Source organism: Diaphorina citri, unplaced genomic scaffold (assembly GCF_000475195.1).
Source record: "Diaphorina citri unplaced genomic scaffold, Diaci psyllid genome assembly version 1.1 scaffold2091, whole genome shotgun sequence".
Classification (NCBI taxonomy): domain Eukaryota; kingdom Metazoa; phylum Arthropoda; class Insecta; order Hemiptera; family Psyllidae; genus Diaphorina; species Diaphorina citri.
The window spans coordinates 23,021-49,431 of NW_007379516.1; the positions used below are offsets into that span (position 1 = coordinate 23,021).

Sequence of the window (26,411 nt, forward strand, 5' to 3'; positions counted from 1 at the left end):
ATATTATAGGCACCTATAGGGTAATTAAAATGGTTAATTTTGAAATTCTCGGCGAAGAAACTAATTGAAACAGGTCCACATTATGAGTATATGACTCCAATAATGAACTGAAATAACTTGACAATGCTGGTACTATCCTCGTTGTCACCCTATTGGGCAGAGGATTCCCTTGCTGTTCATGCGAAATTCGATATTGTTAAGCATCATCTTTGACAAGCAAAGAACAATCTTTCAAGGGCACCAAAAGACCAAGGGGGAAAGCAGGTTGAGGAGAGTTAAATTATTATTAAAATCAAAAACTCGGTCCATCAGATAGGTATAGAGGTTTTCTTTTATTTTTATTACGATGTAATATTTTGTTTTAAATACTTTGCCAAAAATGATTCTCGCACATAGCAATTCAACTCCTTGACGTATTGGTATTTTAGCAATGAGTTCCAAGTGCGAAGGTTAAAGTTTCAACATTAAATCAGGCCTGATTTGAAGTTTTTTTTATATAGAGAAGAGAGGTTTGGATCCGCGGTAAGTTCCCTCAAGCTATGTTCTGGCGCAAATAGATGGGCCTAGACTTGGAATATAGAAGAAGGTATGTAAGATGGCGGCTAAACCATTCTTATTTTTTATCTTTCTCTCACTCTTTCTCTTTCTATCTTCCTTTAATATTTTTTTTTTTCTTTCTTTTTTTAACTTCTCATTTTTGTTCATTAGTTCATTATCAGGTATTTTTGTTTTTATTTTTTTTGTTCTTCTTTAACGAAAGGAAAGGACGCAAGACACAGGGAGTTGACATGTCTTCAAACGTAATGTCATATTGACATTTTTTGTGTCATGCTCGAAACAGTAAGAAGCACATTGTAAGTTGTCAATGTCATCGATTTACATGACAGCAGTTATCGCTACTTAGACATAGGATATCGGTTACGAAGATGTTCTAGTAGGAGAAATTATTTCCGACAAGACACCCTTTGAACTTTGAACTCTCATTTGAATGGGCCAAGCGTGTGACCTAACCATGTCATGTCCCGATTGAATATAATTAATTATCGTAGAATAAAGTTTATTCAATAAAAAGATAGATAAATTCGGTACCTTGTATATATTTGGGAAGTGGCTATGGGGGATCCGCGTGCACTGGGGTCTTGGTTCTGATTGCTCAGGCTCTACATGACTGACAGATACCGGTAACACTTGTCTCCTTTTCTTCTCAGAAGGCGAACGATTTCGTCTGGAAAGGAGAGAGAAAATAAAGATCAAAAACATGTAATATTGCGGCATCGATTTCACATAGCCTTTGAATTTTGTAGGGTATCAGAAACTTGGACGCTATGATCTACAGTTCTACACTACTAAAACCAATTGAAAAAAAAAAAAATGGCCTTATCAGATAGAACTTATCACATTCTGCTTTCAACCCTTTATTGGATCGAATTGGTAAACACTGATTTCGTAATCCCTACCTTCATTGCACCTACCAATGTTCAACTTGATGCATAATAAGTATGTTCAACCGGTAAAACAGAAATCCCTAAAATCTTGACCTATAATAAATTAATAATCGTTCAATCTACCTCAGAAAATCATTTTAACAAACTCACGGGATTTTTCCCGTCACTAAGAACGGGTGAACCGTTATTGCTATCGCACCGCAAGTAGCAATACGCACAAAAAAGGGGTTAATCCATATAAAAAGAAACCAGCCTGTTGGACAAATCTCGGCACATTGCAAATCTGTTGACAGCACGTGGGGGTTTGAACCCGGCGCCTTCCGTATTGGCGGATTACAAGCCTAGTTACCAGACTACCAGACTTGGGACTACACACATACTAGGCATTACCAGCTGGATGCTCATTGGACCGCACTGATAACGGCATAGCTGGGGTCACAATCTGATATTTAACAGTTGGATCAAGAATTTGATTGGTTGATTGCGAAAATTTCAGCCAATCAGACAGAGTTAAACTAAATAAAACTTCTACCTGAGGCTCATTCCTGATGGAGTTAACAAGCTACAGGTGAATTTTTGAGGAAAACTGTAGACTCTTCTTTTCAGAAAACTGTAGGACTGTAAATAATTTCAGTACCTACAGATAATTTCCTGATAGAAATAATGTACATGTGTACTGGAATTGTCTACAATTCTGCAGTTTTCACGAAAGTAATTCCTGAAAAAATTTACATCTCTACCTACTGAAAACTTTTTCTGAGGAAACTCTCTTGTTACAACTTCACAATCCACAAGTCACCATTAAAAAATTCAAGGTTGGGTTTCACCAACCTTATTTTTAGCTCTTAACAGCTTGTTAATTTGACAGCCCTGTACAAATCAAATGGAATTTCACAGGTTGTTAGCTAAACAAGCCTTCTAGGACTGAAAAAATATTGGTGAAATCCACCCTAAATATGAGTACATTTGTATAAATTTCAAGTTTAAATAAATTAAAAATACATAGAATACTTGAAATATGGAAGAACCCGTTGATAGCGCAAAACTACAACAGTTCAACCCGGTATATTGATACCTACATCAGAGATCCAATAATTTTTCAACGCATTATCTCGACACACCCATGACTTTATGATACATACATTACCTCTGTTCCATTCGTCCTCATATCCACACCAGTCTACTTACCAAGCAAATCCATGAACAATGTACATAAACACGAAATGAGAATTTTATCATTGGTCACAGTAATGGATCTACACGTTACGTCTCATCATATCAGCTCAAAGGAACCATGTGGACCCCAAAACGTACGATTTATCCTCAGTCCACACCAAATACATTTTATCCGGTTTGGGGGTCCATACAACCGCTTTTTAGCAGTAGGACTTACTGATACGATGAAACGTAGTGTGTAGATCTGCCTTGTGATCTAAAGCTGTATCCACACATAGTCGAATCCGTCGATCGACGAGGTCGAGGTAGTGTACGGTTTCAGTCGACGTCAATCGATCAAGGGGGTCGACTTAGTCGACTATGTTTGGACACACCTTAAGAAAAACAACTTTTACATAAACATAACAGAGGAAGAGATTTTTGATTTCCTTGAAACAACATTTTTGACCTGGACCACTATCAGAGTTTAAACTTTAATGAAGCGATCTGATTTGATAAAAGGTTTGACATCAACCAATCAAATTGCCTTTGTAAGATTTAAACTTAATCAAAGTTTTTAACATTGAGGGTGGGTTTCACCAAGTTACTTTTGAGCCCATAACAGCCTGTTAGCTTAAAAGCCCTGTTAAGCCTATATAAATCAAATGGAGCCTAACAAACCGTTAGCTTAACAGGAATAACAGGACTTCTAAGGGCTGATAAAGTATTAGTGAAATCCAACCTCATTGTAGTCAGGACCATTAGTCACAACAATTTGGTAAAGAAAAATCCCTATAAAGAAATTTAGCACCAGTCAGGATTCGAACCTCCGGGAATGGAACTAGGGTAAGTGTACCATTTATTCGCCCACCTAAAAAACGTACCATTTATTGGCCCACCTGCCCACATTTATTTTTCTAATTTTAAATTATTTTACCTAGGATGTGTACAAAATGAGTTAAATATTATTTCTTCGCTAGAATAGAATAATAATAGAGTATAATATTATTATAGTAAACCTATGAATGGAGCAGGGGTCAATTTTTTTCCTTGGTCAGTTTCCCGAAAGGAAAACACAAAACACACCTTTTCTGTTCTTTTTCACCTGAAAGAGAAACTCACCTGAACGCTTCCTTAGAGGATAACAAATGTCCTTCGTCATCAATATAGTCCAACTGAATGTTCGGTTTGTATCCTTCCTTCTCTTTGAATTCCGAGGTGGGGCCTGAATATCGTTCCCGCCGACCGAACTTATCATCGTCCCTAAAATTATAAAAGATTAAATATTGTCATTTTTAACAACACTTCGATTGTAGCTTTCAAGAGGCACCACCGTGGAGGGGTAAAAACTGTCAAATGTGTGGCGATAGCTCCTGTTTGGTGTGTAAAATCTTATATGAATATTAAAAATCCCTAATAGCGCCACACGATCCGTTTCTACCGTCAAGAGGCCATCATAAAGTCCAAGACAACATGGCCCTCAAGACGGCTGACTCCAAGAAAAATGTTAACTACGGCTCTTCAAAATTTCCATCCCACCTATCCGTAGGAACATTGCTTGTTGCCGAATATACGGGCAGTCTGTGCCGTTTTTATATGAACGTGAAAATAAAGGCCATAAAAACAAATGACTTCGTAGATTCGTTTAAGCTTAACCCATCCCTGGGGGAAAATTGCCCCAACACCTAAGCCTCAGAGTGGGCTGTTTGTATAAGGAGTTAAGCTGGTAAACAAGTTACTTACTGGTGAGCCTTATCATCAATGGAATAGTTCTGAGCCTGGAGATGGGCGAATCTGGAGGCCGATGGCCGCTTCAAAGTTTCCTTCTCCAGGTAGCCCTTGCTTACGGCCAGGTTAAGGGCCCCCGCTAGCCCGCGGCCCAAATCAGGTTCGGCCTCCAATATAGGGGCCTCCAGAGGTAGCGAGACAGAGGAGCCTGGGGCCGACTCCATTTGTACTTCGTTCCAGCCTCCGAGTTTACTCTGTTCTTCACGTTCTCTCTCCTCTTTCATTTCACGCTCGAAGTCCTGTGGGAGGAAGGGAAAGGCGCAACTATTTAATACAGATTCAAGTACAATCCGCCATAATACATAAGTAATGGCGTCAGGTCTGGAGATTATTTTTTACCGTGACCCCTAAGGTTGTGTCTCTTCCCCAACATTTAACGTGCCATTGCTGGGTGATGTTCAAATTATATTTTACATTTTCGTACGGAGTTTCTGTAGTGCGGATAACTAAAAGCAAAAACTTAATAAATTTCAGCTACTCTGCAGTTTACAAGGCAGACATGATACCCTCCAATCTAATTAGGCTAGTATACTAACCTTTTATATGTTTGGCTGAGTACACTTTGCTCTTTTCAGATTTGATTTCTTCATCTATGAGATCACCAATGCCAAACACTTCATCCATAGCATCTAATTCTTTGGCCTGAAAGAGGGAAAAATATTTTATATTAATTTTCTTCAATTAAGGAGCTAGTTGAAATCCAGTTTGAAAAAAAGTTTTTTGATGTCCATAGGTAGGAATATCACCCAGGGTTCTGCAGAACTCAGCTGTCGAGTTGAGAATGATGGCTCCGCCCGCCTCATTCTTAAGGTCCGCTTCAGCCAGGATGGATTTAGCCACCTGTAACACAAGATGAGCACTGATCTCACCATAACAACAGTTTGGCACAGTAGCCTCTGGTTCCTAATCCCACCATAGTCTATGTTTTCACTTGAGCTGTTCATAGATAAATGCCGTTTCTTTGTGTTATTACATCACAACTTTGGTGCTCGCTGCAACGTAGAATTTTCGAAATATCCCAATAATCTCAGCACCCAATGTTTACCTACCATGCTGGCACCAATCGCTATGCGCATTTACATTGCATAGCTACTCATTTTCCTCACGAAACTGAGTGGGCCCCGCAACAGCCAGTCACGGAATCATTTGCATGATACAAATTTATTGACCCCGCCGGGAATCGAACCGGGGTCTCCCGCGTGCAAGGCGAGCGCATCCCACTCAGAAAATTTTGTTTAGGCAAAACCAGTTGGCCTCAAAGTGATCACTCTAAAGCTGATTGAGAGGCTGACAACAAACGCCGACCCCATCTGAACATGGGAAAAGGTGAAGAAGAAGAAGAAGAAGAAGAAGAAGAAGAAGAAGAAGAAGAAGAAGAAGATATAGGGGTGATTATTATGTACCACTTACCTAGTTTTTTTTTTTTTTTTTTTTAATAATAATGATAACAAAAAGATGTGATAAAGGAAACTGTAACTGAGGTCTTGTTGGATAGGAGAAAGTCAGCTACCTATTATTACAGACCTCATCTGTTTAGGATAAAGTTTGCACTGGGTGGGAATTTTATTGAAGACACAACCTATGTTTACAAGGCAGACATGATACCCTCCAATCTAATTAGGCTAGTATACTAACCTTTTATATGTTTGGCTGAGTACACTTTGCTCTTTTCAGATTTGATTTCTTCATCTATGAGATCACCAATGCCAAACACTTCATCCATAGCATCTAATTCTTTGGCCTGAAAGAGGGAAAAATATTTTATATTAATTTTCTTCAATTAAGGAGCTAGTTGAAATCCAGTTTGAAAAAAGTTTTTTGAGACATGCCCACATGATCACAATAGAAAGAGAGAATATAGTATACAAACCTTTTTCTCAGCCAATTCTTTTTCAGTCTGTAGCTTTCTACTCTTGGACACCCATTTTTTGACATCATCATCATCAGAATCACTATCAGCCAACTTCTTCACTTTTAGAAGTCTTGTTTCAAGCTCTCTTTTTTCTTTTCTTTCCTTTAATTTAGTTTTTTGAGACATGCCCACATGATCACAATAGAAAGAATATAGTATACAAACCTTTTTCTCAGCCAATTCTTTTTCAGTCTGTAGCTTTCTACTCTTGGACACCCATTTTTTGACATCATCATCAGAATCACTATCAGCCAACTTCTTCACTTTTAGAAGTCTTGTTTCAAGCTCTCTTTTTTCTTTTCTTTCCTTTAATTTGGCAGCAATTTTCTCTGTTTGTTTCAATTCAGACATATTTTTTGCTGGTTTATGTATAAACTCTTCACCAGTGTCTTTAGCAAGAATCTTCTCTGGTTCATTGCTATTTTTAGAAGAGTCTGAAGGTTTAGAAGAGGATGATGAGACATCCAAAGGTTTCAGACCTAATTTCAATCTCAGTTTGTTGGTCTCTTCTATAGACATGCTGCTTGTATCTCCAGAGTAGGAAGTTTTTGGTGGAGAACCTGAAAGATATAGGAGAGGAAATTATGACAGATTTAATGACATAATTAGGTCTTTGAATATACATAAATGGGTACCTATAATATCTTAGAAATAATAATAATAAATAAATAGAGCCAAATCCAAGGGGATTAGTTAGGCACATAGCGCATGATGACTCACCTGGTGTTGTTCCCTGTACAGAGGATTTTGTACTAGATTTGTAAGGAAATGAGGCATCCTCTTCACTAAAATCTGCATACTTTCTTCTACTTTCAATTTTCGAGTCTGTTGTTTTTTTCTTTCCCTCTAGTTTTTTCCTGATTGCATCAACATCAACAGCCTGTTTAATTGATGGCACAGTCTCCACTGAAGTTTTCTCAAAGGGAAAATCATCTTCTGATACATCCTCAGTGTAATTTCTTGAGGCTACATTCTCCGGAGATAATGAAAATGATGAGCGTGATGAAGAGGAGACTCTGATGACTTTGGCTGGTGTTGGTCCATCATCTGAAAAAAAAAAAAAAAAAAAAAAAAAAATTTTAAAAAGTTTCTCTTCTTCTTAGGGGATGATCAAACTTTTGTACCTATCATTGTTGTTTAAATACATTACCAATTCAATTCAATTCAATTCAATTCTTCTTTAAGTCATTCACAGTGAATTTGCAGTATTCGCGGTTTGTTTGAGGTATTCGTGATTTGTTCGCGGTATTTGCAATTATTCGCGGTATTAGCAGTTTGTTCGAGGTATTCGCAATTCCTTTGCAGTATTTGCGAACATATTGCAAATACCACGAATAAACCATGAAAAAATTGCAAACCAGTTGCAAATACCGCGAACAAATTGCAAATACCGCAAACAAACCACGAATAGCGCAAACAAATCTTTGGAAAATTCCCTGACTTTTTTTTGATATTTGTCACTTTTTTATGAAATTCCCTGACAGTTCCCGGTTTTCCAGTCTGGTAGACACCCTGAAAAACAAGAACTGAATTCAGGTCTTCTTCCCCTTTGTTAACAAAGAAGTATCTAGGTACGTACAAAGAGGGTCAGTTTCCTTCAAGATCTGATTTGATTGCAGGTCTGTTCCAGATCATAACCCAGTCAGCTCAGTAAACACAACCCTTGACAACTTGACTTGAATCCATTTGGGCTGGAACCAAATGGACTCGTCTTATGTAGGGGCAAATGGACTTGTATTCTATCACTCATGATTGGACCATCTGACAGACCCAGGTCTGTCGTAAGGTGTGTACAATAGAAAACACCCTGGGTTTGCCATAGTCTGAGCATGAGTTGGGGGCATTATGAAGGGACCAAATGGACTTGTCTATGGTATGGGCTTTAATTCTTACCGTCACTGAGTTCTAAAGATTCACTTTTCCTCTTGTGCTTCTTCTTTTCCTTATGATGTTTCTTGTGGTGGCGGTGACTCTTCTTCTCAACTTCAAAGTCAGGTAAATCTTTTTCTTCAGAACTACTTGACTTGTGTTTCCGCTTTTTCGAACTTTTGGACTTGTGCTTATGTTTTCCCATCTTAAGAGAGAAAAACTATCTTTTATCAATAAACTAATGGAATTTTCACCTGTCTACAAGTTTTCCACTTTTGGACTTTCCAAAACGTTTTTCAATTTTCAAAACGTTTAAAAACGTTTTGTTTTCCTCTTGTGTAGGGATGGGTAAATATTCTCTGAGTCGATTCAAAGAGTCGAATATTTCAAAAGAATCGTGAATCGCGATTCTTAAATTCATTTCACCTGTCTAAGTACAAGACTACAAAGTTTTCCACTTTTGGATTTTCCAAAACGTTTTTCAAAACGTTTAAAAACGTTTTTTATTTTCTTCTTGTGGAAACTCTTCGTTAATCCTACATACAAATACGTCTAGAACGGGAACGAAAAAAAAGGGAGAAAAAATAAATACAAGAGAGAGGGATTCAAATGAGGGATTTAACTTCTTATAGTCGGTTTGTCGGTTATTATTTATTTTTTTAAATTTCATTTGAAAAAATAAAAGAAGAAAAGAAATAAGAAAAACAAAAGAATTAAAGAAAGGAGAAAGAAAGGCAAAAGCGCAAAAGAAATATACAAATTGATAAAAATAGTCAAAAGTTCAAGTCCTTGGATAAAGAACGAAGAAGGGATTAGGTTGACTAGTAGCTCCATACTTCATGCCACTCTGTGTATAGCAGGTAAGTCTGAACAATCCGTAAAAACTAAATTTCAATTTTCTAGCGGATAAAATCCTACCTACATACCTAGTAGGTGGATAAAAACCCCACTAATTAAGTTCAACATCTTACATTCCATTGTTGGTTGAAAAGTAGGACTCTTGAGATCACACAAGAGACTGATGCAGCCAGCCATTTCTGCAGATATCTTTCTTTCTTTAAATTTTAAAGAGGGAACTGTAACTGCTAAGGATAGAAGAGGGTCTTATCATCCCAGAATTGAAGAGAGAAGGAAGACAGGATAGGATAAAACCAGCCATTCCAAGAACAAACATTGAACCTCTGGCCCAGTGCTTACAAGACAGATGTGGTACAAACCAAGCTAACTAGGCTGGCAGCAGATTTCTATACTCATTTAATGATTTGCAAATTGTGTCCTTCTTTCAGATAGTAGGTAGATAAAAACCCCACTAATTAAGTTCAACATCTTACATTCCATTGTTGATTGAAAAGTAGGACTCTTGAGATCACACAAGAGACTGATGCAGCCAGCCATTTCTGCAGATATCTTTCTTTCTTTCTTTAAATTTTAAAGAGGGAACTGTAACTGCTAAGGATAGAAGAGGGTCTTATCATCCCAGAATTGAGAGAAGGAAGACAGGATAGGATAAAACCAGTCATTCCAAGAACAAACATTGAACCTCTGGCCCAGTGCTTACATGACAGATGTGGTACAAACCAAGCTAACTAGGCTGGCAGCAGATTTCTATACTCATTTAATGATTTGCAAATTGTGTCCTTCTTTCAGATTTCTATTTGTTAATAGCTTACTATGGCAGTATCCAAGGAAAACAGCAATCACCATGAGAGCTTAACATCTCTTCTCAATTGCATTGATTTACTCAAAGAAAACTGTGCATCTTGTGTTAGGTAAGCTTAATTATAAAATGGTCAAGTCACACTTACCTACCTATGAACCAAAATGATGACTTTGGACTGTGCAATCTGAATCCTGATTCTTATAAGTATTTTAGTACTTAACTGTCTAAATTCCTATGACAACCTGACATTTTAGGAAAATATTGGGACACAAGGGAGAATGACTCAGTGGTCCAGTTCCTTGACATTTGAATACCTACAACATTAGGGGTATTTTATTTATGTGAAATGGAAATTTTTCCTAATCCAAAATATTCCACTGTGGTCACTTTTTTTATCCCCACCACGTAAACAAACTGATTCCTACTATTTTTGATGGAATGTAAAAAAAGGCTTTCTAGGACATCAATTAGAATTCATGCTACTTCATGTAAAATAAGAAGACAAAACAATGTAAAATTTTCTTTTTCTTACAGTGAAAAAGAAGTTGAAAATATATTTGAACCAATTTGTTCCGATCTCAATTTGTCCTCATCAAAACAAACTGATTCCTACTATTTTTGATGGAATGTAAAAAAAGCTTTCTAGGACATCAATTAGAATTCATGCTACTTCATGTAAAATAAGAAGACAAAATAATGTAAAATTTTCTTTTTCTTACAGTGAAAAAGAAGTTGAAAATATATTTGAACCAATTTGTTCCGATCTCAATTTGTCCTCATCAAAGATTTACTCTTTCTTTTCCTCTAAAATGAAAAATGTGAATCTGTCAAAAGGGATAAATTTAGAAGAATTGAATGATCTGTTCACAAGGAAAGCAAATATAACAGAAAGTTGTTCACAATATGAAAATACAGTGGCTTGGTAAGTGTGTATGGATGGTAAGAAGATACTAATGTAAATGCAGTTTCTTTGTGTTATCATGTCACAACTTTGGTACTCACTGCAGCATTGTAGGATTTTCCCCAATATCTCAATAATACTAAAATCCAATGTTTACCTACCATGCTGGCACCTGTCACTATGTGCATTTATATGTCATAGCTACTCATTTTCCTCATGAGGCTGAGTGGGCCCCACAACAGCCAGTCACAGAATCAATCATTTGCTTCACAGTGATTTCGCAGTATTCGCGGTTTGTTTGAGGTATTCGTGATTTGTTCGCGGTATTCGCAATTCCTTTGCAGTATTTGCGAACACATTGCAAATACCGCAAACAAACCATGAAAAAATTGCAAACCAGTTGCAAATACCGCAAACAAATTGCGAATACTGCGAACAAACCGCAAATAGCGTGAACAAATCTTTGGAAAATTCCCTGACTTTTTTTGGATATTTGTCACTTTTTTATGAAATTCCCTGACAATTCCCTGACTTTTCCAGTCTCCATGAAATTCCCTGACAGTTCCCGGTTTTCCAGTCTGGTAGACACCCTGAAAAACAAGAACTGAATTCAGGTCTTCTTCCCCTTTGTTAACAAATTAAGAAGTATCTAGGTACGTACAAAGAGGGTCAGTTTCCTTCAAGATCTGATTTGATTGCAGGTCTGTTCCAGATCATAACCCAGTCAGGTTGAAATATTTGCAATTGAAAAACAAGTGCAAATCTTTGTCGATGGTGGGATTCGAACCCGGGACCTTCTGCATGGCAAGCTGGCGCGTTATCTACCTACTTACTGCTTTCCACATAGGGTGCATACGGCAAGGACAGCGCTATCAGAACCCGACCATTGGGCACCAAAGCTCCCTTGACCTCGTTGGAAATATTTGCAATTGAAAAACAAGTGCAAATTTTTGTCGATGGTAGGATTCGCACCCGGGACCTTCTGCATGGCAAGCTACTTACTGCTTTCCACATAGGGTGCATACGGCAAGGACAGCGCTATCAGAACCCGACCATTGGGCACCAAAGCTCCCTTGACCTCGGTGAGAAGTTGGATGGGTGACTCACACCGGTCCAGTAGATTGAGACACGCGATGACGTCATATTTGTGACTCTGCCACTCAGCCAAGTCTAGAACCCTGGGACAGGAGGGGGGGGGGATGGAGGATACACAGTCTGTTCATAAAGTCCTAGACCGCCCTTTTAATTTTATTACTGTTCATCCTGGGAAGCTGAAATTTTGCATGCAGCCCTTGATTATGATAAAGAATTTTGGGAGGCACTCAAAATTCTGGAGGGCCAACCAGGGGCGGCCCCAGAGGGACTGGCTTTAAAATCTTAAATGAGAACCCCCTATTTGTGATACATCGATATAGAATTTTGTTATTTAGTACTTTGGTACAAGCTTGAGCTCTATCCGACTACCAGGATCGGTGTTATGGCCTATTCAAATTTTCGTTTTTCCATGTTCTCCCGCCAATAGGGGAAGCATTAAAAATGGGAAATTCATATCGATTGGTGATTTGTGCTTCAAATAGGTCCCACTAATGGTTCATATTGAAATTCAGAAAAAAAAAGAAAAAAAATTAAATTTAGACTTTCGGTCCTGATGGCCTCCGGGGGTGAAAATGGATGTTTCGAAAATTTATTATTATTATTTTTAAACACTTACGTATATCCACTCTTGTCCAGAATCCACTTCATTGGGCGCGAAATTTCAGTGGCGTAAATGCGCTCGAAGAAGGGCGCCATTTTTCTCGTCGTGGCGCCATCGCCGGCCCCGAGATCTATGAGCCGCAACCCGGGACGCGACAGAAATGCTGCCCCTAGGAGGGCCTCGAATTGTTGAGTGGATATGACAAACATTGAACCTCTCCTGAGGAGTCTGTAATGAGAAGAAAGCGTTCAAGTTAACCAACCTCAGTGGTGCAGTTGTTAACGTGTTGGACTTTGGATCTGGAGGTTGGTGGTTCGAGTCCAAGTCAATTCATAAAATTTATCGAGGTGTAATAATTGGGGAACGATATTTGTGACAAGCATTTAAATATGCTCAACACAATTAAAATTCCTTTAAATTGTTCAAGTTAAACAAGCTCCGTGGCCGAATGGGCATCACACGAGGCTTGCACGCCGGAGGTCCCACCCGGGACGCGACAGAAATGCTGCCCCTAGGAGGGCCTCGAATTGTTGAGTGGATATGACAAACATTGAACCTCTCCTGAGGAGTCTGTAATGAGAAGAAAGCGTTCAAGTTAACCAACCTCAGTGGTGCAGTTGTTAACGTGTTGGACTTTGGATCTGGAGGTTGGTGGTTCGAGTCCAAGTCAATTCATAAAATTTATCGAGGTGTAATAATTGGGGAACGATATTTGTGACAAGCATTTAAATATGCTCAACACAATTAAAATTCCTTTAAATTGTTCAAGTTAAACAAGCTCCGTGGCCGAATGGGCATCACACGAGGCTTGCACGCCGGAGGTCCCGGGTTCGATTCCCGGCGGGTTCGAAGTTTTGTTCGGCTCTGTGCTTGGAGTTCGGGGTGTACTCGGCCTCGTGAGTACAATTGAGGAGCTACTTTAATCGAGTAGCGACCAGAGGCAGCATTACCATTACCAGAGTAAAAAGAAATGTCAGAAATAGTAAAGGAGGCTCTTAGTAATGCTGTGATAGCCACAGAAAATGCGAAGAAGTTCTCAGCTTCACCACGAAGCACAAGCTCTGCTTATACGGATGGGTATACGTATTTTATTCCTCAATGGTCACGGTTTCACAAATGTCTTTCTCGGAGATTTCATGGATGGCATATTTTTGAGTTCAAAAATTACTCTTGTAAAATACTAAAAAATAGCCAAATGATATACCATAGAAATCTACATGATTTGATTGGTCTAAAGCAGTGTCCACACATAGTCGACCGGCCGTCATCCACAATAACTTCACATCGATCGACGGCCGTCGGCTATGTGTGGACAAAGCTTTATAATTCATCCATGCTGAATGAATGCCACTGAAGGCGTAAAAAAGAATTCAGCGGGATTTGAACCCAAATCTTGCCACGAAGAGTGGACAAAACTGCAAAGGTTGAAGAAATATTAAGCTATCAATACACAAGTAGATACAAAATGTAAATGATTTATTTTATGCCTACTAAATCTCAATAAATTAATAGAATCTATATTAAAATAGGGCGTTGGAATTCAGTCAGCTCCCGGGTAGAGACTAAAAAATAAAAATAAAAAAAAGACCAAGTTAGGTTGGACCGCTGGTATAAATGGGCACAACGGATAGTTTCCTAATGATATACAAATGTATCAAGGAGATAAAATACTCTGCAGTTTTGTCGATCCAATCAGAGATTATACTTGGTATGAGAAGTTTAATGCTTGGATAACGCAAACTCATTGGTTGATTTCAAAGTTTTTATTTAACCAATCAGATTAATTTTGCTCAGGTTTATGGGAAAGGCATTCTCTACCACGCTTTCTGATTGTAATGGCTAATGCCCATTGCCCAAACGAATAAGGACAAAATTTTACACTTCGTTAGGGACACAAACCCGCGTTCTGGGACTAAAACTTTCGTCACCCCACCAGCAAGGTAGAGTAGGCTTATACTTCCTCCATCCTAAACACGAACACTACCAGTACCTCCTATGTCCACCTCCACCACTCTCAAGCTCAGTCCGTCTGCGGTCTGACTGAGCTTGAGTGACGGAAAACCTTAGAGATCTAGGTCTCAGATGGTCTGAAGCTTTTCCGCCTGTCTGACAGACCGCGGTGTCTCAGACGGTCTGAACTAGAGTGGCGGGCGGACTAACAACCTCAGCGGGAAAGGCATTCTCTACCACGCTTTCTGATTGTAATGGCTAATGCCCATTGCCCAAACGAATAAGGACAACATTTTACACTTCGTTAGGGACACAAACCCGCGTTCTGGAACTAAAACTTTCGTCACCCCACCAGCAAGGTAGAGTAGGCTTATACTTCCTCCATCCTAAAGACGAACACTACCAGTACCTCCTATGTCCACCTCCACCACTCTCAAGCTCAGTCCGTCTGCGGTCTGACTGAGCTAGATGGTCTGAAGCTTTTCCGCCTGTCTGACAGACCGCGGTGTCTCAGACGGTCTGAACTAGAGTGGCGGGCGGACTAACAACCTCAGGGTTCTGGGTTCGACTCTTCATTTCGTCTTGGTCAAGGATGGGGCTTGCAACTGTTTACTTCCACTCAGTACAATGAAAGGACTCTGGGTTTGTTTCTGTTTGCTCTGCAACATGTTAAGAGTACCCAGAGGTGTATCTGTGGAACTCATCTGCTTCATTAGAGCCTGTTGCTCTTGCTTCTTCAGTCGCTTCTCAATCTTGTTCTTGCTCGGACCCTTACCATGGAACTTGTGCGACAGATATCTGAAACAGGCAAGAAAATAATTATTATTTAAAAAGAATTTCAGAGATTTATGTAACACAAGGGAACTCTTTGCTTAAAAAAAAAGAAAAAATAATAATAATAATAAAAAGTTTTTTTTTCAAGAGGTTTGACAGAGGGAACTGTAACTGCTATGGTCTTATCATCCCGAAATCGAAGAGAGAAGGAAGACAGGATAGGAGAAAGCCAGCCTTTAAATTATTTTACCTAGGATGTGTACAAAATGAGTTAAATATTATTTCTTCGCTAGAATAGAATAATAATAGAGTATAATATTATTATAGTAAACCTATGAATGGAGCAGGGGTCAATTTTTTTCCTTGGTCAGTTTCCCGAAAGGAAAACACAAAACACACCTTTTCTGTTCTTTTTCACCTGAAAGAGAAACTCACCTGAACGCTTCCTTAGAGGATAACAAATGTCCTTCGTCATCAATATAGTCCAACTGAATGTTCGGTTTGTATCCTTCCTTCTCTTTGAATTCCGAGGTGGGGCCTGAATATCGTTCCCGCCGACCGAACTTATCATCGTCCCTAAAATTATAAAAGATTAAATATTGTTATTTTTAACAACACTTCGATTGTACCTTTCAAGAGGCACCACCGTGGAGGGGTAAAAACTGTCAAATGTGTGGCGATAGCTCCTGTTTGGTGTGTAAAATCTTATATGAATATTAAAAATCCCTAATAGCGCCACACGATCCGTTTCTACCGTCAAGAGGCCATCATAAAGTCCAAGACAACATGGCCCTCAAGACGGCTGACTCCAAGAAAAATGTTAACTACGGCTCTTCAAAATTTCCATCCCACCTATCCGTAGGAACATTGCTTGTTGCCGAATATACGGGCAGTCTGTGCCGTTTTTATATGAACGTGAAAATAAAGGCCATAAAAACAAATGACTTCGTAGATTCGTTTAAGCTTAACCCATCCCTGGGGGAAAATTGCCCCAACACCTAAGCCTCAGAGTGGGCTGTTTGTATAAGGAGTTAAGCTGGTAAACAAGTTACTTACTGGTGAGCCTTATCATCAATGGAATAGTTCTGAGCCTGGAGATGGGCGAATCTGGAGGCCGATGGCCGCTTCAAAGTTTCCTTCTCCAGGTAGCCCTTGCTTACGGCCAGGTTAAGGGCCCCCGCTAGCCCGCGGCCCAAATCAGGTTCGGCCTCCAATATAGGGGCCTCCAGAGGTAGCGAGACAGAGGAGCCTGGGGCCGACTCCATTTGTACTTCGTTCCAGCCTCCGAGTTTACTCTGTTCTTCACGTTCTCTCTCCTCTTTCATTTCACGCTCGAAGTCCTGTGGGAGGAAGGGAAAGGCGCAACTATTTAATACAGATTCAAGTACAATCCGCCATAATACATAAGTAATGGCGTCAGGTCTGGAGATTATTTTTTACCGTGACCCCTAAGGTTGTGTCTCTTCCCCAACATTTAACGTGCCATTGCTGGGTGATGTTCAAATTATATTTTACATTTTCGTACGGAGTTTCTGTAGTGCGGATAACTAAAAGCAAAAACTTAATAAATTTCAGCTACTCTGCAGATGTTTTGAATGAGGAAGATTCTAGGTATGTTAATTGTTCTTGTGAATTAATTGGTACTATAGGTACCAAGAAATAATAATGAAAAAAAAAGAGTAGAACTTACCAGAAGCTCCTGTTCTTCTTCCCCTCTGTTCCCGGCCTGTCCATAGGTAGGAATATCACCCAGGGTTCTGCAGAACTCAGCTGTCGAGTTGAGAATGATGGCTCCGCCCGCCTCATTCTTAAGGTCCGCTTCAGCCAGGATGGATTTAGCCACCTGTAACACAAGATGAGCACTGATCTCACCATAACAACAGTTTGGCACAGTAGCCTCTGGTTCCTAATCCCACCATAGTCTATGTTTTCACTTGAGCTGTTCATAGATAAATGCCGTTTCTTTGTGTTATTACATCACAACTTTGGTGCTCGCTGCAACGTAGAATTTTCGAAATATCCCAATAATCTCAGCACCCAATGTTTACCTACCATGCTGGCACCAATCGCTATGCGCATTTACATTGCATAGCTACTCATTTTCCTCACGAAACTGAGTGGGCCCCGCAACAGCCAGTCACGGAATCATTTGCATGATACAAATTTATTGACCCCGCCGGGAATCGAACCGGGGTCTCCCGCGTGCAAGGCGAGCGTAGTGACCACTACACCATGGGTGCTGACTCCTTTATTTAGAGTATTAATGATAGTTACCTTATCCACGGAAGTTTCACAGATATTCTCTCTCTGTTTCAACTTCCTTGCTTTGTTCAGCGCCACTTGTACAATGACCACTACACCATAGGTGCTGACTCCTTTATTTAGGGTATTAATGATAGTTACCTTATCCACGGAAGTTTCACAGATATTCTCTCTCTGTTTCAACTTCCTTGCTTTGTTCAGCGCCACTTGTAATTCCCCATCATCCATCTCCAACATTTTGATCTCCGACAAATCTTCGCCTGGGGCTGAAAATGCAGTCAAAAAGTCACAAGTTAGGTATAGTTTTTTTAGGTATTAAATCAAAATAATTAGTCTGGCTGGGGGACGTTGGACAGGGAGTAGACCAGCTTAGTTTGGCTGAAAGACTTTGAAAAGGGAGTATACCAGCCTGAATTTACCTTGCTAGAGAAATAACAAAGGTTGAGTGCGAAGGGCGTCCAATCGTAAAATTTGAAGCCAAAACCAAATGTCAGCCCAAAGGAATCACCCTAGTGAGGGCTAATTGACAGGCTGACGAAAAACGCCGACCCCGTCTGTACACGGGAAAAGGCGAAGAAAAAGATTAGATGGAATTAATAAATAGCTCACCCCTACAGGGAATTAGGTAAAAAGGTTTAATCTCAGACAGTGCCCTACAGGGATTTAGCTAAAAAGGTTTATACGTTATCCAGATGGATATGGCAGCAAGGAGTCATTAAAAAAGTAGTCTACGTTGCCAAACATATCAAAGGTGCAACGGTAGAAAATCTTTAAAAGAGGAAGGTACATTGCACAGTGCTTCCTCCCACATTGCACGGACTTTGAAAAGGGAGTATACCAGCCTGAATTTACCTTGCTAGAGAAATAACAAAGGTTGAGTGCGAAGGGCATCCACTCGTAAAATTTGAAGCCAAAACCAAATGTTAGCCCAAAGGAATCACCCTAGTGAGGGCTAATTGACAGGCTGACGAAAAACGCCGACCCCGTCTGTACACGGGAAAAGGCGAAGAAAAAGATTAGATGGAATTAATAAATAGCTCACCCCTACAGGGAATTAGGTAAAAAGGTTTAATCTCAGACAGTGCCCTACAGGGATTTAGCTAAAAAGGTTTAATTTCGGCTAGTGGTCCCAGCCTTTACTTACCCTCCATATCATCCACATCTAGCTCCATTCTATCATCATCATCCTCTGGTTCATCCTTTACTCGCGCCGACCCTGATCTCCTGTACGGACTCTCAGGCTCGGACTTGACCTCTCTCTTCATCATCTCACTCGATTGGTCCGCCCCTGAGTCCATATTGAGTAAATCGTCTGCGCGTAGCTTGGTTTTACGGATTTTGCGAACCTAAGGGGGAAAGTAATAGAATATCAGAATACATATCAATCGTACCCAAGAAGAAAGGTCTATGTTTGTAGATTCCTATAGGCTTAACCCATCCCTTAGTTTCATGTTGAAAGGCACTTTTTCATTACACAATCATTATTATTACACAATTGATTGGAATATTTCAATATTATTAGCCCCAAACAGATGGAGTTTGTTCTCGAAACGGCTGGCTTTCTTGCTTTCCTTCTCTCTTCGCTTTCGGGCGATAAGACTTCAGCATCAGCAGTTACAGTAAAAAAGCGACATACTCTCAGACAGCTTGCTGCCATATCCATCTGGATAACGTATAATTTCGGCTAGTGGTCCCAGCCTTTACTTACCCTCCATATCATCCACATCTAGCTCCATTCTATCATCATCATCCTCTGGTTCATCCTTTACTCGCGCCGACCCTGATCTCCTGTACGGACTCTCAGGCTCGGACTTGACCTCTCTCTTCATCATCTCACTCGATTGGTCCGCCCCTGAGTCCATATTGAGTAAATCGTCTGCGCGTAGCTTGGTTTTACGGATTTTGCGAACCTAAGGGGGAAAGTAATAGAATATCAGAATACATATCAATCGTACCCAAGAAGAAAGGTCTATGTTTGTAGATTCCTATAGGCTTAACCCATCCCTTAGTTTCATGTTGAAAGGCACTTTTTCATTACACAATCATTATTATTACACAATTGATTGGAATATTTCAATATTATTAGCCCCAAACAGATGGAGTTTGTTCTCGAAACGGCTGGCTTTCTTGCTTTCCTTCTCTCTTCGCTTTCGGGCGATAAGACTTCAGCATCAGCAGTTACAGTAAAAAAGCGACATACAAACAGAACAATAAAAGGATAAAACAAAATAAAATAAAAGGACAACCAGGAAATTATAATATTCGATGTTCACAAGTGGATACTTGCTATGATGACGCTAATTGCTACTACCTACCTTTTTCTTTGGCTTCTTAAACTTGACCTCATCCTCTGTCAAGTAATCCGAGGCTAGCTTTAGTTTAGCAGAGGCCAAACTTTCAAGCTTTCGATTCCCATAGAGTTTTTCTCGTACTTCATTCTTTCTTTGCTCTTCATAGTTTTCACCTATGGGGAAAAATCACAAGAGAGTGAAGGTAAAGATTACTATGCAAAAGTGTATTTAGCATTATGTTGACCCAAGATCTAACAGAACCATCAGATACCCTTTGAGACTAAAAATGATCAACAAAATTTCCTTAGTGTTTGTTTGACCTTAATAGGTATTTATCAATCAACAACGTATTACTATCAATCAATACCTTAATAGGTATCTATCAATCAACAACGTATAATAAATCACAACAATAACAATATATTACTTGACTTGGACTCGAACCACCAACCTTCAGATTCAGAGTCCATCGTGCTAAAAAATAAAAAGGCAAACTTGATGCTAAATTAAATATTACACACAACTTGTTACAATGTCAGTTTCCTACTTACCAATCGCAAAACTCTTCTTCTTAGTGCCTTCTATTTCCTCGTCATATTTGCTCAGGAGTTGTGACTCCCTGGGATTGCCATCTTCGTCAAATTCATCCTCATCTAAAGCACTGTACCCGAACTTTCCTCCAACCTTCTGCTTACGGTTCAACACGTTCTGAAATACACAGAGACAAAGTGGATTGGATAATTGTTCAGAAGTCACGTCTTGCTACCAAAAGAACTATCACGAAAGAACAGAGACCAGTGTTACTATAGGGTTAGGTTTTGTCCTTAAATAAAAGTAAGAGTAAATTCAACACTGTTGGCCGTTTTTATCTAATACACGTGCATTGCTAGTGTGTCCTAAAGACGTAGATGTAAAAAATTCGTACAAATTGGATCAACTTTGGGTGTTCTATTAAGGGATTTTTGCGATCTTTTACGAATATTTGCCAGTATTTTGTGAATGGTAAGAGCTAATGAAAAAAAAGGCATTGACTAAACTTAGAATAAAATGGGGTCAATACATTTATTTTACTGAAATCCTTTTGGATATTTCTCATTTTTGTTTACCTACTCCATTCAATGATAGTGTACCTTTGGCAAGTTGACATTCTCACTCATCAGAACTATGAAGAGGTTTCTCGTGTGAATACTTACAAAACTCTGACCCTAGTGTGAGAACCTTACAAGTAACAAGGAATTACCTACATCAAGGGATGAGAAGACATAGAAGAAAGTAAACATACAAAAGAAGCAGAGGAGAGTGTTACCAACCTTTTTATGCCTTTCATGTGAATACTTACAAAACTCTGACCCTAGTGTGAGAACCTTACAAGTAACAAGGAATTACCTACCTACATCAAGGGATGAGAAGACATAGAAGAAAGTAAACATACAAAAGAAGCAGAGGAGAGTGTTACCAACCTTTTTATGCCTTTCATCATCCACCATATTAACATTGACTAGAGTGTCTGAAGCATCCTCTGCCAGAATGTCTTGGTCCTTCAATGTCAGGATCACATTTCTGCCTTCCGTGAAATCTTTTATATCATGCTCCACCTTCAAACCTTTGAAAAAATAATAATAATCACATTTCTGCCTTCCGTGAAATCTTTTATGTCATGCTCCACCTTCAAACCTTTGAAAAAAAAATAAAAATAAATAATGATAATAATAATAATAAATAAATAAATAACAATGTAAATTTCTAAGATCCTCATCAAAGATTTACTCTTTCTTTTCCTCTAAAATGAAAAATGTGAATCTGTCAAAAGGGATAAATTTAGAAGAATTGAATGATCTGTTCACAAGGAAAGCAAATATAACAGAAAGTTGTTCGCAATATGAAAATACAGTGGCTTGGTAAGTGTGTATGGATGGTAAGAAGATACTAATGTAAATGCAATTTCTTTGTGTTATCATGTCAACTTTGTACTCACTGCAGCATTGTAGGATTTTCCCCAATATCTCAATAATCCTAAAATCCAATGTTTACTTACCTACCATGCTGGCACCTGTCACTATGCACATTTATATGTCATAGCTACTCATTTTCCTCATGAGGCTGAGTGGGCCCCACAACAGCCAGTCACGGAATCAATCATTTGCTTGATACACAATATGAAAATACAGTGGCTTGGTAAGTGTGTATGGATGGTAAGAAGATACTAATGTAAATGCAGTTTCTTTGTGTTATCATGTCACAACTTTGGTACTCACTGCAGCATTGTAGGATTTTCCCCAATATCTCAATAATACTAAAATCCAATGTTTACCTACCATGCTGGCACCTGTCACTATGTGCATTTATATGTCATAGCTACTCATTTTCCTCATGAGGCTGAGTGGGCCCCACAACAGCCAGTCACAGAATCAATCATTTGCTTGATACAAATTTTTTGACCCCACCGGGAATTGAACCCAGGTCTCCTGTGTGCAAGGCAAGTGCAGTGACCACTACGCCATGGGAGCTGACTGTAAGAAGATACTAATAACTCTATTTTTGCTGATGATCGATGGTCTGTCCTGTAGTGGCCCTTGGGCTGACCAGAAGTGTAGGTATCTGAGGAATTACCTAGGGTTGTCATGTGATTATATCAATTGATACTTGGCACAGAACATAATTATATTTTTGATTAATACTTACACCCCACTCTCCCTCCCTCTTCCCATACTAAGGATGGGTAACCCTGCTCATCCAAAGTAATTATAAGGATTAACTGAACCCAAATATAATGCTTTAAAAAATTCCCTGTGACCCTAATAAATCTGTTTTTGTCCTTTTTTTCTCGAGAAATGGTATTTTCTTCCTGGATTAAAAATGGAGCTTCAAAAACATGCCTAAAATGTAAAATGTCCATTAGCCCAAGTATAGGTACCTAATAATTCAAGGCCTGTTGCGTATTGGAAGCGTATAGTCGCGCGGGGTCGGTGATGCTGTGCCAGAGGCCTCTATCATTTTCAAAGGTTTGGTTTTCAGCCGGCATCTCGCGATTCCGCGCTACTGAAAGTCCCGCGACTATTCCAGTATGCAGCAGACCTAACAAATGAGGGTTGTGAATTTGTGATACGCAGTGATTATATCGGCCGATAATCGACGCAAGACCTATATTATCGATCGATTTACACGGTACCTATCGATCGATACACGCATCCCCCTACCCGTGCAAAGAACGTGTAAACCGGTATAAACCCTGCTCGGACAGAAAAAAAAAATCATTATTAAACAGTATTTTGGGGGTGTTCAATTGTTCATAGTTTAATTGATTGATTTTTTACAAAGTCCATTTATACTACCTACCTACCTAACGTCAAAGAACTTTCTGATAGGGAAAAAAACGGTCTTATCTATTATTTGTACCTACAGATTGTCAATGTGTTTTGTGGTTACATAATCACGCTATGATTACAGTGTTAGCTGTTACATTGTTACATAATAGTACGGTCTCTGTTATCTCTTGTTTTTTTGAAACCTGTTATGTAACTTTGAACTTTTTGTAGCCTGCAGTAGCTCCAAATTAATTACCTAAGCAGTTCATCGTCAGTTTGTGCTCCTTATTTCTTTCAAAATGAAAGACACTGTCACTTCACCACTGGTGTTTTTTGTCAATGGAAGGAAGGTAAATTCAAAGCAGATCTTATGATTGAAACACATCCACCCTATGTAACTTTATTTATTTATATTATTATTTATTTTTTCTCCACAAAAATATCCTTTGATCCTAATTTTACCTAGTTTAAGTGACTTTCCATTCAATATCAGAAGACAGTGTTGACATACCTACCTGGTAAATAGAATTGTCATTTTAGCTGATCCCTTGAAACTTGAAAGTCTTTGGGAAAGAAATGATATTGACAAAAATAATAATTACAACTTATTTTGTTAAATATGAGTGGGGACCCATAGCATAAGAGCTTTTCATAAGAAAAAAGCAAACACACACCTGTTGCTTGCAATGAGATGATACAATTTTTTTGCCAAGGGTTTTTTTTATGTAAGTAAATATTTTTTTACTGTTTTTGCTGATGATCCATGGTCTGTCCTGTAGTGGCCCTTGGGCTGACCAGAAGTGTAGGTATCTGAGGAATTACCTAGGGTTGTGATGTGATTATATCAATTGATACTTGGCACAGAACATAATTATATATTTCTGATTAATACTTACACCCCACTCTCCCTACCTTTTCCCATACTAAGGATGGGTAACCCTGCTCATCCAAAGTAATTACAAGGATTAACTAAGGAGCCCAAATATAATGCTTTAAAAAATTCCCTGTGACCCTAATAAATCTGTTTTTGTCCTTTTTTCTCGAGAAATCGTATTTTCTTTCTGGATTAAAAATGGAGCTTCAAAAGCATGCCTAAAATGTAAAATGTCCATTAGCCCAAGTATAGGTACCTAATAATTCAAGGCCTGTTGCGTATTGGAAGCGTATAGTCGCGCGGGCTCGGTGATGCTGTGCCAGAGGCCTCTATCATTTTCAAAGGTTTGGTTTTCAGCCGGCATCTCGCGATTCCGCGATACTGGAAGTCCCGCGACTATTTCAGTATGCAGCAGACCTAACAAATGAGGGTTGTGATACGCAGTGATTCTGATTATATCGGCCGATAATCGACGCAAGACCTATATTATCGATCGATTTACACGGTACCTATCGATCGATACACCCATCCCCCTACCCGTGCAAAGAACGTGTAAACCTGTATAAACCCTGGTCGGACAGAAAGAAAAAAATCATTATTAAACAGTATTTTGGGGGTGTTCAATTGTTCATAGTTTAATTGATTGATTTTTTACACAGTCCATTTATACTACCTACCTAACGTCAAAGAACTTTCTGAAAGGGAAAAAAACGGTCTTATCTATTATTTGTACCTACAAATTGTCAATGTGTTTTGTGGTTACATAATCACGCTATGATTACAGTGTTAGCTGTTACATTGTTACATAATAGTACGGTCTCTGTTATCATACCTATGAATTGGATTAGTTTTATACCTTATTGATTAGAATTTAGTTTTTGAATTTTCTACTGATTGAGTAATGATTTTTTGTTCAAATTTCTTAGAAAGATTAAATTTTCCTCAGCATATTGCGGTTAACACGTGCCTTTACGTGTTTGTTGTCTATCTTTCTAAAAATCTGAACCATAGCATTAACTGCTGATTCTTATGGTCTGTCATTGGTCCCTCATATGTAAAATTGTAAATTCTGGGCTTGTTTGGTTGGATACCTACTAGAAAATGATAGGTAACAGGGTAGGATTTAGGTACGATATTACCTATTGGTGCTTTTGTACCTGGCTCTAGAATCCCGATTGAACACCATTCCTGCTGTCATTACTTTCTATTTGGTGCATTATGTATAAAGATGTGTCCAAACAGAGTAGACGCCCATCGATCGATGTGGATCGACGGCCCGTTGACTACGTGTGGATACACCTTTAGGAACCTTAACTATGTATGTACTTTTTATTTTCAGGTTACAGATGCCGATGTAGATCCAGAATGGACACTTCTATATTATTTGCGAAACAAACGTATCCTTTAATAACATTTAGAATAGAATATACCCTTTACGACATTTACGTCAATTCTATTTGTAAACTTTCATGTAAATACAGACAGCTTGATCTACGTAGGTACGTAAGACAAGACGTAAAGTCTCGATCTAACTTCGTAGAGAGTTGTTTACTCATGCAAAGGTATTATTTCTTGCACGCGTATCCCAACGATGTTTTCAAACAAAATCGTAGCGAGCCCAGTTGGCTTATAAAAGGTTCCCGCCTTGTAAGCGCAAGGTCGTGGGTTTGATTCCTGCTCGGGGCGAACTTTGTCTACAGATGTTTCGTTCTCAAGAACAAAACTTATTCGGAACGGGTGGCTTTTTCCTATCCTGTCTTTCTGTCTTCGATTTCGGGCTGATAAAATCTCTGTTGTTTTCTCTATCAAACTTCTTAATTTAGATACTGGGTGTCCCAGTTCCCTCTATCAAAAATCTTAAAATAATATCTTCCACGCCGACATCAACAGGTCAACCCGGTAGGTAATTCAAATCCTATGTAATGTATAGTGCCAAAGGTAGATAATGTTTCTAAATGAGAAAACAACTAGAAGAAATGTTATTTCATCTCGGAATCAAGGGAAGCTTACAAAGTAGTTCATTATCAATTAACGGAATGTGTTAATCTGTTAATCACCAGATTAAATTAATTCATAGATTCATACCCGTGTACACAACTATCAGGGCAGGATCTTCTTTCTCAAAAGGGTGGTTTAGTGCCAATCACGAGTTTTCTCCCTTTTCAATGGGTTTTATAGAGGGGACTGTAACAACGAAAGTGTCGTCCCGAAATCGAAAAGTGGAAGAGGACATGACAAGATAGAAAGCCAGCCGTTCCGAGAGCGAACCTTATTTACACCTGCCTCGGTGGTGTAGTGGTCAAGACGCTCGCCTGGTAAACAGGAGGGCGTGGGTTCAATCCAAGCCGAGGTATGGAATTTTATCCTCAATGTAATTTGAGAATTTGACCACAATAATACTGCTGGAGTAAAGGGACTTTTCAGTCCTATGCGAGCAGTATAAATAAGCACTATTATTATTTGTTTAGGATAATGTTCGCCCCGGGCAGGAATCGAACCCGCGACCTAGAGCTAGCGCTAACAAGGCAG

The 26,411-nt window shown here is 39.1% G+C and overlaps 3 protein-coding genes and 1 long non-coding RNA gene across 6 annotated transcripts; 1 reads left to right on the plus strand and 3 right to left on the minus strand.

Annotated features, from left to right (window-relative positions):
• Positions 1-1,204: 1,204 nt before the first annotated feature.
• On the minus strand, positions 1,205-8,488 carry LOC103518154 (U4/U6.U5 tri-snRNP-associated protein 1). The gene is given in 9 exon segments (XM_026830028.1): positions 1,205-1,225; positions 3,719-3,863; positions 4,344-4,652; positions 4,921-5,030; positions 5,157-5,284; positions 6,024-6,129; positions 6,466-6,860; positions 7,021-7,347; positions 8,194-8,488. Coding segments are annotated over 9 exon segments (1,722 nt in total). The 5' UTR covers positions 8,375-8,488.
• A 377-nt stretch (positions 8,489-8,865) lies between these two features.
• On the plus strand, positions 8,866-10,772 carry LOC103518151. 2 transcript variants are annotated; one of them, XR_001809764.2, is made up of 3 exons: positions 8,866-9,029; positions 9,817-9,938; positions 10,551-10,772. It is a non-coding gene; the product is annotated as an uncharacterized LOC103518151 (long non-coding RNA). The 2 variants fall into 2 exon arrangements; XR_541836.3 differs by lacking the exon at positions 10,551-10,772 and adding an exon at positions 10,364-10,381.
• Positions 10,773-11,710: 938 nt separating this feature from the next.
• LOC103518155 (methyltransferase-like protein 9) lies at positions 11,711-12,677 on the minus strand. Its single transcript, XM_026830026.1, has 2 exons — positions 12,442-12,677; positions 11,711-11,908 (listed from the first exon to the last, which is right to left on the minus strand). Exons 1-2 carry the CDS (start codon positions 12,633-12,635, stop codon positions 11,725-11,727), a joined length of 378 nt encoding a protein of 125 aa, XP_026685827.1. The 5' UTR covers positions 12,636-12,677; the 3' UTR covers positions 11,711-11,724.
• A 1,208-nt stretch (positions 12,678-13,885) lies between these two features.
• Positions 13,886-21,306, minus strand: LOC103518152 (U4/U6.U5 tri-snRNP-associated protein 1; the record flags this gene model as incomplete). Of its 2 annotated transcripts, XM_026830025.1 has the most annotated exon segments (10): positions 13,886-14,589; positions 14,926-15,174; positions 15,586-15,726; positions 16,207-16,490; positions 16,841-16,993; positions 17,554-17,678; positions 19,121-19,322; positions 19,728-19,876; positions 20,255-20,411; positions 21,164-21,306. In XM_026830025.1, coding segments are annotated over 9 exon segments (1,580 nt in total), but the record flags the coding sequence as incomplete, so codon positions are not given.
• Between the last annotated feature and the right edge of the window lie 5,105 nt (positions 21,307-26,411).

Coding starts and splice junctions, on each gene's coding strand:
- LOC103518155 (XM_026830026.1), bottom strand. CDS start 12,635: ATGTTTGTCATATCCACTCAACAATTCGAGGCCCTCCTAGGGGCAGCA. Junction 11,909..12,441: donor CTGGACAAGAGTGGATATAC/GTAAGTGTTTAA, acceptor CTCCTGTCCCAG/GGTTCTAGACTTGGCTGAGT.